This window comes from Syngnathoides biaculeatus, chromosome 4 (assembly GCF_019802595.1).
Source record: "Syngnathoides biaculeatus isolate LvHL_M chromosome 4, ASM1980259v1, whole genome shotgun sequence".
Classification (NCBI taxonomy): domain Eukaryota; kingdom Metazoa; phylum Chordata; class Actinopteri; order Syngnathiformes; family Syngnathidae; genus Syngnathoides; species Syngnathoides biaculeatus.
In genome coordinates, this window is record NC_084643.1 from 23563886 (window position 1) to 23582228 (window position 18343).

The 18343-nt window shown below is 41.4% G+C and overlaps 1 protein-coding gene across 4 annotated transcripts in view; it reads right to left on the minus strand.

Moving 5' to 3' along the window:
• The window catches only part of kat6a (K(lysine) acetyltransferase 6A), a 49899-nt gene that overhangs the window by 8239 nt on the left and 23317 nt on the right, over positions 1-18343 (minus strand). For all 4 annotated transcript variants that reach the window (XM_061816600.1, XM_061816598.1, XM_061816599.1 and 1 more), the window contains exons 5-13: positions 16751-16832; positions 14533-14647; positions 14022-14338; positions 13712-13824; positions 11497-11612; positions 8119-8260; positions 1302-1463; positions 802-895; positions 434-665 (exon numbers count right to left, since the gene is read on the minus strand). In XM_061816600.1, the coding sequence (XP_061672584.1) occupies positions 434-665; positions 802-895; positions 1302-1463; positions 8119-8260; positions 11497-11612; positions 13712-13824; positions 14022-14338; positions 14533-14647; positions 16751-16832 (1373 nt within the window). The remainder of the gene's footprint in view (positions 1-433; positions 666-801; positions 896-1301; positions 1464-8118; positions 8261-11496; positions 11613-13711; positions 13825-14021; positions 14339-14532; positions 14648-16750; positions 16833-18343) is intronic.

The following is an 18343-nucleotide window of genomic DNA, read 5'->3' on the forward strand; positions in this document are numbered from 1 at the left end:
TTATCCCAGCTGTAAATGGGCAGGTGGGGTACACTCTGAACTGGTTGGGAGCCAATCGCATGGCACATAGAGACAAACAGCCGCAATCCCAATCACACCGAGGGGCAATTTAGCGTGTGTAATTAATGTTCCATGTTTTTGGGATGTGGGAGGAGATGGGAGTGTCTGGAGAAAACCCACGCAACACAGGGAGAACACGCAAACTCCACAAAGGCAGGGCAAGGATCGAACCCTGGACCTCAGAACTGTGAGGCCAACGCTTTCCAGCTGCGCCACCTCAATGTTCAATATTCTTGAGAATTAAAACTTTTATTCTGGTGCACCCAAGAAACAAAATGCAACAGTTCATCTCAAGCCCTGAAATTTGTGACCATCTGATATGAGGGTACAACATGTAGAGCATCTCTTCGTTTTTGTTATTTTGTGGTCTGACCTGTCTCCTCGTTGCTCAAGCATACTGAGGCTGTGCAGGGTTGTCGTGATATCCTGAGGGCAAATCCCGGTCAGTTTGCTGAGCTGTCTAATTGTTATCTGCCGGTCACGGACCCTATGGAGGCACTCTAGGACCTCGCTGCGCCAATAGGCCATGTAGGAGAGCCGACCCAGATCTGAGAGAGGCTTCTCTGGTGATCCAGGCTGCCCCTCACGCTTAGAAAGTAAATAGCCTGCAAGTAGACAGTACACATGGAGAAAAAACATGGAGAATTAGAAAAACTGGAATTGTTCGTTTCTCAGTCAAAAGTTTGTCAAAACAGAAAATTGCAGTTGTGTATGATATATACAACAGGGAAAAGGTATTACTGAAATCAATGAGAAAGCGCCCATAGCCCTTTCGCTGGTACTGTGGAAGAATCATGATGCATGATACGTTGTATTTTTGTTGGCAGTGTTTCTCCTGAAAAGACAGACATATTCCGAAATTAGAGAATAATAATGGTCTATTAATGACGTAGGAATAAGTGGGGACAGTTAGGTTTTGATGTTAATGTGTAAACTCACTAAATATTCATTTTTTAAATTTAAATATTTAAATATTAATATAAATTTAAAATATATAAAAAGATGCACCTGCAACAATCAACTCAAGGGCAACATGGGAGTGTGTCGCAAAATGAAGTCCCGAAACAATTTTTAATATACTCTCTTCACAGTGTATGTGTCACTGGTATGTAGGATTTTCTACAAAAACATAATGGTAATTGTAAAAACAGTGAATGTCGATGGTAGTGTGGTGATGGGAAATGCAAGTCTTACAAAATGTATGACAACACGATTACGTTCTATTGAAAGGACTGTTTTACCTTGGAAAAGTATCCAACAAGGTGGCAACCTTTGCTGTCATTCTGTGTGAGGACATAGAAAAGGAAGGGCTCCACATCGTAGTAGAGGGTCTTGTGGTCGAGGAAAAGCTTGGCCAGTAGGCACAGATTCTGGCAGTAGATTGTGCTCACGTTTCCATCAACCTTTAAAAGAGATGAATGAGATATAACATGAGTGCAATAAAATCAGAGATTTCCTCCTTGATGCCCTTTAAGCCAATGAACACTATTCTGGAGAAAAGTAACATGCTTTTTTGATAGTATGGAACACCGTAATTTCTCATGTAATGCGTACCCATGTATATTATGCACCCTCAAAGTTGACCTTAAAATTCTGGAAAACCCTTCTACCTACGTATATACAAATGCATTTTAGTAATGCATGATTTTACTTCAGTTTTAGGGTTTATATGATAAAAAAAAATGTATTCTATTTTTTTAGTTTTTCCAAACAATTAATTACGAAGTCAAGCACTTCTTTTTGAACATGTAATACCTTTTTCATTTATTTGCTCTTATTTTTAAATTTGTAGCACTACTTTGATTTACTACATAAAAAACAGTCATCATATGATTAATCCCCTGGCAGAATTTTCAAGATGGGTACAATTCTTAAAAGAAAACATGTAGAACCAGGCAAAACATTTTATTTTGGTGGGATTCAAATTAAACTGTAGAGCATTTCAGAAAAGCACTATCATTAAACAAAACAAACAAAAAGAAATGTATAATAGTTGTTGGACAAAACATCCCTGATGATGACAAAAAAAAAATTTTCAACTCAATTTTCCCTTGCCCGGACCTGGGTCACCGGGGTACCCCCAACTAGAGCCAGGCCTGGAGGTGGGGCTTGAAGGCGAAAGCCTAGTGCCCAGACCTGCACCCATGGGGCCTGGCTGGGCACACCCTGAAAGGGTAACTTAGGTCTCCTTCCCATGGACTCATCACCTGTGGGAGGGGCCATATGGTTCAGATGCATTATGAGCCAGGCAGGTACCTTGGCAATCTGGATTGCTAACTATAGAAGTTGCCTCTAAGGACATAGTGTCACTTATCTAGGAGGAAAGGAGCCCAAGCTGGTGGTGTGTATTCCGACTGGATGTAGTCAGGCTCGCTCGCTCACACGCACACACACGGCTTGGGATATGGTGCGATTCCTCTCGAGGCGGGTTGGACTCTCTTCCACTGTGGAGTTGCCCACCATGAGAGTCCCCGAGCAGGTGTGGGTATACTTATTTCCCCCTGGTTCAGCACTTGTACATTGGGGTTCACTCCAGTAGACGAGAGGACTTTCTTCTTCTGGCTTTTGGTGGGGGGCTTTTTCCTGACTGTTGTTTCTCCTTAGGTGCCAAACAGCAGTTCAGTGCCCACCTATTTTGTAGTCCTAGCAAGTGGTGCTTTTTTTAGAACCTCAGGATGGTGGCATACATTTATAAAATGTAAAAAACTTTTGTTTTTCATTTCCCCCCTATACAGATGTATCATGCACACTCACAATTTTTGGGAGAAAAAAATGTACACTGTATGTGTGAAATTATGGTAACTGAAGGAAGGCGCTGCTATAAAGCAATGACCATGACAAGAGTGTGAGAAGACACTCCACAATTATATCAAGGGATAGAGAAAGAAAAACAACTGACACCTTAGGTTGACTTTTCATAATCCTTCAGTGTGAATGAACCCAAAGAGAAGTTGTGGTTGGGAGATGCGGTTTGCAAAAACAGAATGAAGCAGCAGAACATGAGAAAATAAATGATTATAATCAGTATACTGTAAATGTAGATAAGATTGGTCTCATATACTCTTTATTATGTGACAAATTACTAAATCCTAAAAGAACATATTTATAAAAGACAAAAAGCATTGGTATATTTTTTAAACAATCTTACTTACATTATTCTCCATTGACTAGAATATTGATGCTTAAAGGTTAAGTGTCTTCTTCTTTTCCTTTCGGCTTGTCCCGTTAGGGGTCGCCACAGCGTGTCATCTTTTGCCATCTTAGCCTATCTCCTGCATCTTCCTCTCTAACCCCAACTGCCCTCATGTCTTCCCTCACCACATCCATAAACCTTCTCTTTGGTCTTCCTCTCGCTCTTTTGCCTGGGAGCGCCATCCTCAGCATCCTTCTACCAATATACTCACTCTCTCGCCTCTGAACATGTCCAAACCATCGAAGTCTGCTCTCTCGAATCTTGTCTCCAAAACATCCAGCTTTGGCTGTCCCTCTAATGAGCTCATTTCTAATCCTATCCAACCTGCTCACTCCGAGCGAGAACCTCAACATCTTCATTTCTGCCACCTCCAGTTCAGCTTCCTGTTGTTTCTTCAGTGCCACCGTCTCTAATCCGTACATCATGGCCGGCCTCACCACTGTTTTGTAAACTTTGCCCTTCATCCTAGCAGACACTCTTCTGTCACAAAACACACCAGACACCTTTCGCCAGCTGTTCCAACCTGCTTGGACCCGTTTCTTCACTTCCTGACCACACTCTCCATTGCTCTGTATTGTTGACCCCAAGTATTTGAAGTCGTCCACCCTCGCTATCTCTTCTCCCTGTAGCCTCACTCTTCCCCCTCTACTTTTCTCATTCACGCACATATATTCTGTTTTACTTCGGCTAATCTTCATTCCTCTCCTTTCCAGTGCATGTCTCCATCTTTCCAATTGTTCCTCTGCATGCTCCCTGCTTTCACTGCATATGACAATATCATCTGCGAACATCATGGTCCAAGGGGATTCCAGTCTAACCTCATCTGTCAGCCTATCCATTACCACTGCAAACAGGAAGGGGCTCAGAGCTGATCCCTGATGCAGTCCCACCTCCACCTTAAATTCCTCTGTCACACCTAAGGCACACCTCACCATTGTTCTGCTACCATCATACATGTCCTGTACTATTTTAACATACTTCTCTGCCACACCAGACTTACGCATGCAGTACCACAGTTCCTCTCTTGGTACTCTGTCATAGGCTTTCTCTAGATCCACAAAGACACAATGTAGCTCCTTCTGACCTTCTCTGTACTTTTCCACGAGCATCCTCAAGGCAAATAATGCATCTGTGGTACTCTTTCTAGGCATGAAACCATACTGTTGCTCGCAGATACTTACTTCTGTCCTGAGTCTAGCCTCCACTACTCTTTCCCATAACTTCATTGTGTGGCTCATCAACTTTATTCCTCTATAGTTCCCACAGCTCTGAACATCCCCTTTGTTCTTAAAAATGGGAACTAGAACACTTTTCCTCCATTCTTCAGGCATCTTTTCGCCCGCTAGTATTCTGTTGAATAAGTTGGTCAAAAACTCCACAGCCATCTCTCCAAATTGCTTCCATACCTCTACCGGTATGTCATCAGGACCAACTGCCTTTCCATTTTTCATCCTTTGTAGTGCCTTTCTGACTTCCCCCTTAGTAATCATTTCCACTTCCTGGTCCTTCACTCTTGCCTCTTCAACTCTTCCTTCTCTCTCATTTTCTTCATTCATCAACTTCTCAAAGTATTCTTTCCATCTATTTAGTACACTACCGGCACCAGTCAACACATTTCCATCTCTATCCTTAATCACCCTTACCTGCTGCACATCCTTCCCATCTCTATCCCTCTGTCTGGCCAACCTGTAGAGATCCTTTTCTCCTTCTTTCGTGTCCAACCTGGTGTACATGTCTTCATATGCCTCTTGTTTAGCCTTTGCCACCTCTACCTTTGCCCTACGTCGCATCTCGATGTACTCCTTTCGCCTCTCCTCAGTCCTCTCAGTATCCCACTTCTTCTTCGCTAATCTCTTTCCTTGTATGACTCCCTGTATTTTGGGGTTCCACCACCAAGTCTCCTTCTCCCCTTTCCTACCAGATGACACACCAAGTCCTCTCCTGCCTGTCTCTCTGATCACCTTGGCTGTCGTCGTCCAGTCTTCCGGGAGCTTCGGTTGTCCATCGAGAGCCTGTCTCACCTCTTTCCGGAAGGCCGCACAACATTCTTCCTTTCTCAGCTTCCACCACATGGTTCTCTGCTCTACCTTTGTCTTCTTAATCTTCCTACCCACCACCAGAATCATCCTACATACTACCATCCTATGCTGTCGAGCTACACTCTCCCCTACCACTACTTTACAGTCAGTAACCTCCTTCAGATTACATCGTCTGCACAAAATATAATCTACCTGCGTGGTTCTACCTCCGCTCTTGTAGGTCACTATATGTTCCTCCCTCTTCTGGAAATAAGTGTTCACTACAGCCATCTCCATCCTTTTTGCAAAGTCCACCACCATCTGCCCTTCAAAGTTCCTTTCATGGATGCCGTACTTACCCATCACTTCTTCATCGCCCCTGTTTCCTTTACGAATATGTCCATTACAATCTGCACCAATCACAACTCTCTCGCTGTTGGGATGCTCAGAACTACTTCATCTAGTTCCTTCCAGAATTTCTCTTTCAACTCTAGGTCACATCCTACCTGTGGTGCATAGCCGCTAACCACATTATACATAACACCCTCAATTTCAAATTTTAGTCTCATCACTCGATCTGATACTCTTTTCACCTCCAAGACATTCTTAGCCAGCTCTTCCTTTAAAATAACTCCTACTCCATTTCTCTTCCCATCTACTCCGTGGTAGAATAATTTAAACCCTGCTCCCAAACTTCTAGCCTTACTACCTTTCCACCTGCTCTCTTGGATGCACAGAATATCAACCTTTCTCCTAATCATCATGTCAACCAACTCCTGTGCTTTTCCTGTCATAGTCCCAACATTCAAAGTCCCTACACTCAGTTGTAGGCTCTGTGCATTCCTCTTTTTCTTCTGACGCTGGATCCGGTTTCCTCCTCTTCTTTGTCTTCGACCCACAGTAGCTGATTTTCCACCGACGCCCTGCAGGTTAGCAGTGCCGGGGGCGGGCGTTGTTAACCCGGGCCACGACCGATCCGGTATGGGATTCTTTAGATGAACGCTCATATTTGTTTGGCACAGTTTTTACGCCGGATGCCCTTCCTGACGCAACCCTCTGCATTTATCCGGGCTTGGGACCGGCCTACAGATTGCACTGGTTTGTGCCCCCATAGGGCTGCATTTAAAGGTTAAGTGTCATGCCTATAAATATTCTAAAATAGATATTGTAATGAAAAATACACATTATTCACTTCAATATCCATATGAAAAAAATAAATATGAGCGGAGAGCGCGTCATCCATGCGCAAAGTTACGGAAGCTTCATTCAACATCCAAGTGGTAGCCATATTGCCTGCATCTTCTGTCCGTGACATCACACTGCGATATTCGCCATTGAAAACACGCTGTGCCACCTATTATGGGAGACGAACAAGAGAGATATTCGGATTTTTCCGACACCCCTTCTGACACGGAAACTCTTTTCAAAGAAGAGAACATCTCACAACCGAGTGAAGTCACCGGGGCAATATTAGCCTATCGTTTCGAGCCATATTTAGATGATATGCGGATCATGGCCAAACCGCATGCAGCCAAACCACCTCGCCGTCCGATCCACCTCTACGGCGGCGATGAACAACGGCGCTCGCGGGCGGCGTCATTGTCACTCACGGCCGTGAGCGATGACGACGGCGCAGCCAAACTGCCTCCCCATCCGATCCACCTCCACGGCAGTGATGAGCCACTAAGGCCAGATGCCACGAGGAGCCACCTCGGCGGCGCTGTGTCCGCCGATCATGGCTTCGGCCGGGGTGGCACATAGCCACATTTAGCACCCCTGATTTACGGATTACGTCTCCCCCCCAACTATTATTTTTTTTAGTAGTTGTATACCATTTGGGACCCTCGAAGCTCTCGTCCTTTGCACCTGTGCAATCCATGTTTCACGACGCACTGGGTCTTTTGGAAAAGTATGAAGAGCGAATCCATCTTCCTGATCCTTGAGCAATATCCAGCAATACAACAAGCCGGCATTTTGGCTAATATGAAGGAACAAAGAGCTACTTTACCACCACCCCGAAGCCGTGATCGGCTCGTCGCGGCGCCAAGCCGGGCCGCTTTATAGCGTTGTCATCGCTCGCAGCTGAATGCGCTACATACTGTGATAATCTCGGGGAGTCTGTTGTTAGTTAGAAGTGATCCGCATATCAGCTAAATATGGCTTGAAACGATAGGGTGTTATTGCCCCGGTCACTTCACTTGAGTGTGAGATGTTCTATTCTTCAAAAACAACTTGCGTGTCAGAAGGGGAGTCAGAAAAATCCGAAATTCTCTGTTGTTCCTTTCCCATAGCAGGTGCCACTACGTTTTCAATGGCGAATGTCCCACTGTGACGTCTGCTGATGACGTTGCAGGCAATATGGCTACCATTTCGATGTCGAGTGAGACTTCCACAACTTCAAGTATGAATGACACGGTCTCCACTCATATTTATTTTTTTGCATAGACATTGAAGTGAATAATGTTATATGTATTTTTTTATGACAATATCTATTTTAGAACGTTTATATGCATGTCACTGGGGCTTTAAACACATTTTGAATTAATTACACAACCATATAAGCAGTCATAACATTTTATGTTGCACTACTGCCTTTGTCTTGCTGCAAATAATATAACAGGAATGTTCTTAAGATTGATTAATCAGTTAAGTGTTAAGTTCTAGTCATTTCGGGTAGAGAATTAATTATCTGAAGCACGATCGGGAGACAAAGGAGAAAAAAACAAGACCTAATAACAATGATAGTGTTGTATCTCTGTAGCAGAGTCATCACTCATTCTTGACTATGCTGACAGTCTATTAATGTCAGTACTATTATTCAGACTATGTTTCAGCAACAGTGTTTACCTCAAACACAGAGACGTCATCTTTCCTGTAAATTTCATTAGCTGGAGGATGAAACCAGTTGCATTTCTTCATGTGCTGGTAGAGGATGCTACGGCTCTTCATGTAGCGCAAGCAGAATTCACACAAGTAGAGTTTGGGTAGTCTAAAAATACATTTAAGGTGGAATATGTATGAAAAGGGTACGTGCATTCATTACAGTACAATTTTCAACATGTTAAAAATATCAGATTTACAGGACTAACTTTTTTATTGGTTGCCTTTTTCAGCATGAGTTGATTACACCCTTTTTGGGAAAGTGTAGCACTGATCTGTCTGCACACACTAAAATAAGTATTTAACACGGAATCAATTTGCTCACTAAATGTACTTCCAAAGGTGCAGTTGACCTATAAATTTCACCAGATGTTGGCAATACCCCAAGTTATCCATACATACAAAAAGTAGAACAAATAAGATCAGAAATTAAGTTGTGTAAAATTGTGAAATGATATAGGGAGAAAGTACTGAAAACATGAAGAAAGGGAAGTACAAAAATGCATGGAAAGCCAAAGCAACACCTAAAATCTATCAATCTAACTGCAATCCAGTCTCTTTTCACTGCAAATGAATAACCGCTGGTTCATTCCTACTTGATGGCTTGAAAAAAAACATGACATTGCTGAAATGTGGGTCAAGATACATCGCTTGATGGGTGAGAGCAGACATCTGTCTCAAGACAATCACAAAGTAATTGTTGCAAAACATAAGGATACCATTGGTTACAAGGGCATCTAAGTTGTTTTAACCTTATAGAATGCTTCATCATCATAATGATCCAAAACATAGTGCCAAGGAAACTCAATTGGTTTCAAATTTGAAAAATAAAGCTGTTAAAATGGCCCAGCCAATCACCTGACTTGAATCCAACCGAAAATCAATGTAAGGAACTGAACCTCAATGTCTATAAAAGGAACCTACGGAACCTTCAAGATTTGAAGACTGCCTGTGTGGAGGCATGGTCCAAAATTATGACAAACTAGCTTCTTCATACAGGTGTCTAGAAGCTCTAATTGCAAACAATGGTATTTGTATCAAATATTAGATAGGACAGACAGACAGACCGATAGATTAGATTAGAGTGCTCAATCCTTTTTCCCTGTAATTTCACATTATTATACACAATTTAACCTCTGTGTCATGGCCCTGCTGGTCCCCGAGGCGGCACCCACCTGCCGGAATCGGCGGAGGCGCACATTTGGACCTCGTCTCTAGTAATTAGGTCCCAGTTATATAGAACCACACATACGGTCTGGTCTTTGCCAGATAGTTGCTTCATTCATTCGTTCCTGCATTCACATAATCCTGTTCCTGATCTCCCATGTACTGACTCCTGCCTGCCTCCTATGCCTACGTTCTTGTTACTGCTGCTCCCATTGACTGCCTGCCTGATACCCAACACTGGATTGAATAAATACATTTCCCGAACTGCCTCTACCTCTCCCGAGTCGTGTATTTGGGTCCAACCCCTTGTTCTGGTCGTGACACTGATCTTATTTGTTCTAGATTGATTACTATTTTTCCCAACATCTGGTCAGTTTTTCATGTCAATACCACCTTTGGAACTATATTTCATTAAATTGAAGTGTTTAATATGTATTTCAGCCCCTGCATGTGTTAAGATTTGTGTATGAACTGTAGTCTAAACATATACAAAAAAATTCTGTAATCTTTATACAAAATTTGCATTGTAAATAGAAGTTGTATTCAGGATTTCCCTATGGTGCACGCAGCATAAAAAACATTTTTATGCATGAAAAAAAATGCTGTAATTGTGTTTTATTTCTTTCTGAATAATACAATAAGCACCAGGCAACTACCTGATTTTAGGCAATTAGCCACTAACCGCATTCTGTTAATAATTAGGTGTTGACTCAATGTTTAAAAAGGTGCAACTATTTCCATTTATATTTTGCAGGTGTTTCCATTCAGCTAGTGTTGAGAACATGCTACAAGACCTATCTAGCAAAGTAGCGATAGATACACAAATACATTGCTACCCATTTTTTATCTATCCATCCATCTATCCATCGATCTATCAATGCCAAACTCCATGGAGGCTTCTGTCAAACTACTTTGCCATAAAGCCCTGACCGGTAGAGGGCTGCAGTGTTTACTTTCTAGAACAGGGGTGGTCAGTGTTGATTGCAAGGCAGTTTAGGTCGATCACATGATGGCGTGCCCAAAAAGACCTCAGCCTATCATCCATCTCATCGCTTGATTCAGGTGTGGCAGATACGTCGATCGCACGCACATAAAGGCAGGTTCTAGCAAGCTGGCCTCCTAGTTACGTTTTTTTTTTTGTTTTGCTTTCTCCACGGCTGTCATGCGGCCCCCGATTTTCAACCACCATCTCTTTATATAGTGAGACTGTGTTATGTGAGCATTAAAAATGCACTTGCAAAACTGCGACCACATTCAATCTTAAAATTGCGCACAAGGAAAAAATGGTCAGATATGCAATAATTTTGGTCGCAGTCTCGAGCCCTGCACTACTTTGCAATGCTGCTGAAAATAAAACAGTTTTGCATTAAAATAATAAGCAGATTTCCATTACTTAAGGAGGACTTTGAAAATATAAAAGCAAGAGCCAGGAGGATTGTCATACACACAGAACTGTGGTAAGGTGGATAGTGTATACCGGAACAGTTCCCGCAAATCAAGTACCGTAATTTCCGGCCTAAAGCCGCAACCTTTTTCCACACGCTTTCAATCCTGTGGTTTATGCAGTGATGCAGCTAATTTGTGCATTTTTTCCAACAGCCGCAAGGGGCCACTCGAGCGGAAAATGTAAGAATGAGACCGGTGGAATATATGTGCCGAGGAAGTGACTTTTACTGGGCCTGTTAGCGTTAGCGCTGTGCTAGAGTGATGCCGCTGTGTTACTGGCGTTCTCAACGATATTAACGGGTAAGTTTTATTTAGCGTTAGCACTAGCATTAGCGGGGCGCTAGCGTTAAAACTATGTGTACAGTCTTTCTTTGTAAACATCTCGTGTTTCAATGTGGGCACTTGCGGCTTTTACACAGCTGCGGCGTATGTCTGTACCAAATGGTATTTCCTTTACAAATGTACTCGGTGAGGCTTGTAACCAGGTGTGCTCTGTAGGCCGGGAATTACGGTAAATTGAGAAAATAACAGGTAAGAGCTGCAGGTAGAATGAGAATCTCTACAGCCCCCAACATCCTCAGATAAATTCCTGCTTACACTAAAACTACATTTCATTTGGGCCCAGATGCATGTCAGCATCATAAGAAAACAGAAAATGCAAACAAAATCAACACTTTTTTTTAACGAAAAAAAAAACAGTACATTGCAAATACAAATGAATAGTTTGCACACCTGCTGTACTCCTGGGGGTAGGGAGAAGAGTACCACGTCTGAATGTCAAACTTTCCAAATTCAATGACTGATGGACATCGCATCTGAGGGTCCGGTGGACCTGTAACTCCGACTTTCTGTTTGGGAGTGAACAATGTAGTGGAAAGACATGAAAAGGGGAAGTTTATAACCAGCACTGCATGTATAGTGAACACTGTGCTGTTTGTACACAAAATACACGTGTGAGTCATAATGAATAACTGTTATTTTAAAATTGACACCAAGGAGAGGTCTAAAGGCAGTGCTTTAATTGATGGCAAAAAACAAGACTCACTGCAGTAACTCACATTTGACCAGCGTGTTCACACGCGCGCCATTGAAATCGCAAATCTTCACAGTCTAACACAAAAAAAAAAAAAAAAACGCGTAAAATTTGTTATGAGTAGAAAAAATAGATATTGAAAGACGTCGCTTATTTTGTGTAGTCTTAATTTACGTGTTTATTTCATAAGTGTTGTTAATAAAACTAGCCTGCTCGTAAATATTGAATATTCACCCGGAAACAGGAAATGCAAGTTAACCGTACTGAGCATGTTCGGAAGTGATGCCAAAAGCACATGTTCCGAGCTGCTTCACGTACTGCAAGCACATTTACGTCGAAAGTCATCAATGTAATGAGCCATGTCAAAGGAAATTCTAGGCACCCCTGAGTTACATTGAAAACATTTCTGGGATATAACTCAGGTAATGTGTTGGTATCTAAATATAATGAGCATGAGATTGTGATTTACTTTGACTTGATCTAAGTTCTAATGTTAGACTAGTCTGTCAATATCTAAATGTGAATGGTCATTTTTCACCCATGGTGCCGAGTTATCTTGAAGTTGAAAACTTTTTCCCCAAGTCAAGCTTTAGGAAGATACAGATCATCTACTGATACCTTGCATCAATGGATTGACAATAGATAGTGCCGTAAATAAGATTATAACAATACATCATGATGAAATAAAATGATTTGATTATATGAATATTTAGTTTTGATATTGAATGTCTGTTGACCTCTTTAAGAATGTTTGTCTCAGTCTGTGGAGTGTCAAATCGTGATTATGGTATTAAGAACTACATACTCGGGTAAAACAACTCGGTAAGTTATTTTAAAGGGGAAAGCCACTGGTTTGCATTTATGTATCCAATAGGTCATGTAATATGTACACTATTTTGACAATGTGATGTTAAATCCTCTCTCAGTTAATCGTATTTTGAGAAGATTTTAATCTACAATTACGAATTTTCTGGGGCGCTGCCATTTTCGCGAGTCACATGACCTGTATGCACAGATGTGACGTGTTACGTGCCACAACAAAGGCTCAATTACATGGGACACCATTTATGCCTAGCGCTGATTTCTCAGATTTATCCTCATCTGATGAAGAAATAGCAGTATCAGTTGTTCAGGAAGACGGAGGAATACTCCCATACACAGCCGCGAGTGGAGCTCAACAACTGATACTGCTATTTCTTCATCAGAGGAGGATAAATCCGAGAAATCAGTGCTGGGCATAAATGGTGTCCCATGCCTTTGTTGCGGCACGTAACACGTCACATCTGCGCACGTAGGTCATGTGACTCGGAAAAATGGCAGCGCACCAGAAAATTCGGCATTGTCGAAAATCTTCTCAAAACACTATAAATGAGAGAGGATTTAACATCACATTGTCAAAATAGAGAACACATTAGATGGCCTATTGGATACAATGTTAATGCAAACCAGTGGATTTCTCCTTGAAGGTCTTTAGATTTCATCCATAATCACATCCACAACTTTACATTTGTGGACCACACCCGTAACTTTATATCTGCGGGCATGACTGACCACACCCGTACCTTGTTCAAATGTGAGTGACTGCTCACTGTCACCAAAGTAAATTTCGCATTTAACTTATCAAGGCAAGCACCATTGGAATTACTACTACAAATACATTTTTCGTACTCTTTACAACCTGTTCCGTTGATACTTCTGCCGTATCTATCTTTTCATAACTAAATGAAATTTCTTCCGATAGTCCACACGCAGCCCTAACCCAGATGTAAAATCTCTTCACTCAAGGGGTTACCCCAGTCAGCATTAAAGAGTATGTTCCTCTGTTGATCGTCTCATGATATGGTTTGTCTACCTAGTCTCCACTCATCCCATCTCTGACAATAATTCTCCCATTTTTACTGAACAACTGGATACCTGCAACGCAAGCTCCTGGATGTGTCTGAAGAGCTCAATGTCTTTTTCTGTTAGATTTTCATGGCCTGGCAGTCTGTCATCCTCATCTCGCCAGTCGCTGCCTTCTTGATTGTCTGAGGATTGCAAAAACAAAGTATGCAATGTTAAAAAAAAAGTACAGAAACTCAAGACATTGAGAGTTCCTAAGTCTCAAGAAACCTGTGATTTCAGATAACTAATGTGCTTTAAAAAAAAAAAAAAAAACCTTTAAGACCCCCTCACCACATACAAACTACGGAGGACAATTCATGTGAGCACATATTTAACATACCCGCCCTGTCATCTCCATCTCCTTTGCGATTTGCTTTCTTTCGTATGCGGCACTGCTCAGAGTAGTCCACAACTTCCTGACGTGCCTTCCGACCCTCAGGCGAAGGTGTAAAAAATTTTGTGAGTGCATCAATTAATCCCTTGGTCTTGTTGTTAAAGCGGAGGCTGGTTTGTGTCAGGTCGTCACCATCCCGCATCGAGAAAAGTAGTCGGTCATCACCAGGGTAACCTTCGCAAGAGGAGCTGGATGAGGAATTAGCAGATGCTGAACGCTTCCGCCGAGCACGGCCACCCAGTTTCTTGAAGGGCCGCCCCGGCCTGGACAGAGAACGAACAAATTACTTACAGTTTTTGTAATCTGGTCATAAAATCCTATTAGTGAAGTTCCATATTATCAATGCCTTTTATTTTTAATTCCAAACACAAAATAAAGAGAATTAAAAAAAAAAAAAACTATGGAGTATTGCTATGCAAGCACGTTTTCTGTCCAAAAGCTAAAGGCATTTCTTCACCTGTTCTTCGGCCGTCCAAGTGGTGTGTTATAGCGCCGTTTGATCTGTGCTGCCTTTTCGTGTAAAAGATTCTTTCCCTTTCTCCTGGGTTGGCAAATTTGACAAATCCACATGCCTGGGTCAAAAACAAGAAAGCAAATATATTTGACTTGTTTTGAAATACAAAGAGAAACTCAAGACATTACTGTGTTCTACAATGAATGCGTATGTAATCTAGAAATGTATGTCTCACCTACTCTCGGGGCAGATTACATGAAGGATTGATTTTATGGGAGGCTGTAAAGACACTATAAAGGCGCAGGTACAAAGTTAACTCATTTACTGCCATAGATGTTTTTTTTTTTATCCATCAACTGGAATCCAATCGTTTACTGCCAGATGTTTTTTTTTATCCATCAACTGGAATCCAATCGTTTATTGACACTGATAAAGGAAGTTTGCCAATAATGATTTCAACTGGGTAGGCGTGGAACAAGGTCTCGTCCATCTTGTTTTTGAGATTAAAGGTCGTACGCAACAGCAATAACCAAGAAATCCCTGTAGATGGTGGTATTTCATCACTTTGGATCTGAGATTACCACAGACTTTGATTTGAAAATATAGATTAAGGGGTGACACTCATTTCGTTGTGTTGATTAATGGGGATAGGAACACCGACACGGAAGTCGGACAAGTTTACATTCAAACTGAGTATGCACGTGTGTGGTATAGAAATAGTATGTGTTGTTGTGGGTAGTGGAAAGTCATGCCATGGTGTAAGTCAGCATCAATTAAAGCACTTTTCTGTAAAATGCCCTTTTCAAATTCTTTTTGTAGTTTTAAGGAGTCATTGAAATGGAAAATATTACCATAAAAGTCATTAATCTGCTTGACGCGTTTCCTCAAAAATCTAATTTTCTTGAATTTTTTTTGGTCAGACACGAGTGTTTTTGTTGAACCCAACCCATGTCCTACTCCTGAATACTCAAGAGAAAACAGTTGCTTATAATGCTTTCACAGGAGGTCTCGGATTACGCGGTGCTCAACGTACATGGTTATGATTTAACGACGCCCAAGTCTCGTCCACCATTTTTACCCCAGCCCTACAGTGTAGAGTTTCTGTATTGGTGCTCTGTAATCAGCATCCTTGCCTTTTTCGCATCTTCTTCTTTTCCTTTCGGCTTGTCCCTTTAGGGGTCGCCACAGCGTGTCATCATACATGAACGCTCATATTTATTTGGCACAGTTCGACACCGGATGCCGTTCCTGACGCAACCCCTCTTCATTTGTCTGGGGAGAGAAGCTTACAGCAACTGCTATGCCCAGACGGTCTCCCATCCAATTACTAACAAGGGTCAACCCTGCTTAGCGTCAGAGATCAGATGAGATCGGGCGTTCTCAGGGTAGCATTGCCGTAAGCAGCCTTTTTTGTATCGTGACCCCCAAAAAGAAAGCAGGATCTTGTAGCGATGCTGGTCCAGCCAAGAGGAAAGCCATTACGATGGAAATGAAGCTGGATATCATCAAACGGTCGGTGAAAGGCGAGACGTTGAATAACATTGGTAAAGCCTTAGACTTCAGTTGGTCTACTGTGGCGACCATTATTAAGGACAAAGCCCGTATTTTAAACCACATGAAGGATTCAGACCCTATGAAGGCAACAGTACACAAAAAGGAACGTTCTTCCATCCTAATCAAGATGGAAATATTACTTATGCTATGGAAATCGGATGAAAATCAGCTAAGGCTTTCTATCAGTCTAATGTTAATTCAGGAAAAAGCATGGCGTATTTTCCAAACCTAAGAAAGAACAGCAAGGCAAGGATGCTGACATCTATAGATCATGCACCTGCTACCCCTCCAGCTAATCGGGATTCCCCAGAAGGAGCTTTCACAGCCTCCCCTGCTTCTTTTCCCACCCACCTCTCAACATTGATGGTAAGCACACTCTTATTTTTTTAATTTTATTTTGTATTTTATTCATATAATATATATAAAATACACATATTAGGATTCTTATTTAAAGATCTAGATTGTAGTTAGGGGGTATTAAATTCCAATTTAAGTGGAAATTTGGGTTATGTCACCAGCGTAAGAACAGAACTCGCCCGTAACCCAAGGCCCAACTGTATTGTCACTGACAACAATATTTTGTAGCTCTTGTAAGATCAGTCAAAATGCTGTAAAACGGCAATCGACATGCAGTGAATTAGTTAGAGGGGCAGCCATGTTTATTTACCTTTTGGCATCCGGGTGAGGGGAGGATCACAGCATTCCATGTGGAAGCCCCGGTCACAAGAGTCACAAAATAACATATTGTCCTAAACACAGACACAAACATTTATTGACGACACAAACATGTACGGATGATTCAAATGCACAAGTGATTGAGGAAGTATTCAGCAACTGATTGAACCATAACATAAAATAGCAAGCAACTATCTTTTGGCCACACAAGAGCAGCTTCAACTACCAGAGACAAATTCTTTGTGTGTTTATGACATAATTGGCAAAACAAAATTCTGATTTGGATTTTTCTTCGAAATTAACTGCAACTTAAGACAGTGCTGTGAGATCATCCGAGCTGCTGTGAGAAATAATCAAATTTCATTTAACGCTTCATAAATGTAATTCTTTACAATAAATAATGGATATTTGTTTATCTAGCCATGCCACCAACATCAAATAATTAAATGATGTACGAAGGAAACGTGTATCAAACTGTTGCAATCATCATTACAGACTCACTTAAATATAAAAGGCTTTGTAACATTGTATGGTGGAGTGGTCTTGAGATTTTTCTCATGTAATTTTCTCATTATTTTTTTTTTTTTACCTTTGACTGATGCAAAATCAAACCGAGTACTTGATTACACATGGCAGAGTGATATTGTCTCGGTACACAAATTAAATAAGTGGTAATAGAAATAAAACAGCACCTTTAGTGGTTCTTTCATTATGTTAATACATTTGACACTGAGTTAAATATAAGATTCAAGTAGGGGTTGAACCAGTTGGTCATTTATACAGCGAGTCAACTTTATTACCCTTCATCGATGGTTAGTGCATGACGACGTTTAATATGGTTTTGCAATTTGAATTAACAACGCCTGGAAAGCAGCCGGTAAGGAGGGCTTAAAGGTCTTATCAACAAATGAGCAGCAGTGCTTCAACTTCATGCTAGTATTTTACAAAAACAGACTGGGGGAGACTGTCGCCCTCAAATATTACAATAGCACAAGCTCAATGCACAGCAATCCAAACAGGCATCCACTAATGAAGGCTAGTGAAAGTGCTACATTTCAGAAAGGTAAAATTCTGACATGAGTAAATGTTGAGTAAAATAGGTCGCCTGAGTTAAAGCTTGTGGTAATGTGGTGTATTTGCTGTTCTGCTGAAATTCTGTGAATAAGCTGACCATTGTAACTAAATATACATTATTATAATGCAAACCATTCCCTTCTCATGTCATATATACACACTATTTTTTTTTTTAAATCATGGCACTGCAGCTGAACTTATGTTATGTGCTTAAGGGTTACAGTTAAGAATGTTTCGACTTCCTGTAAGCAATTGAGCAGAGGCTGAATTACATTGGATGAGCATATCAGGAGGTTGGCCTAAGCAACTGTTAATAGTTACAGAACTTGTGTTTGTGTGGAGTGAAAGGAGTAAGGCAGTGGCGGTGGAGTGAAGCTTAAAACACCAAAACAACAAATTGACAACTGAAACAATAAAAACAATGTCATCAACTACTCAACTAATACCATATTTCCGTCGACTACAAAAAAGGTTGTTCAATTCCTTGTTTCAACTTCATTCATTAAATTGA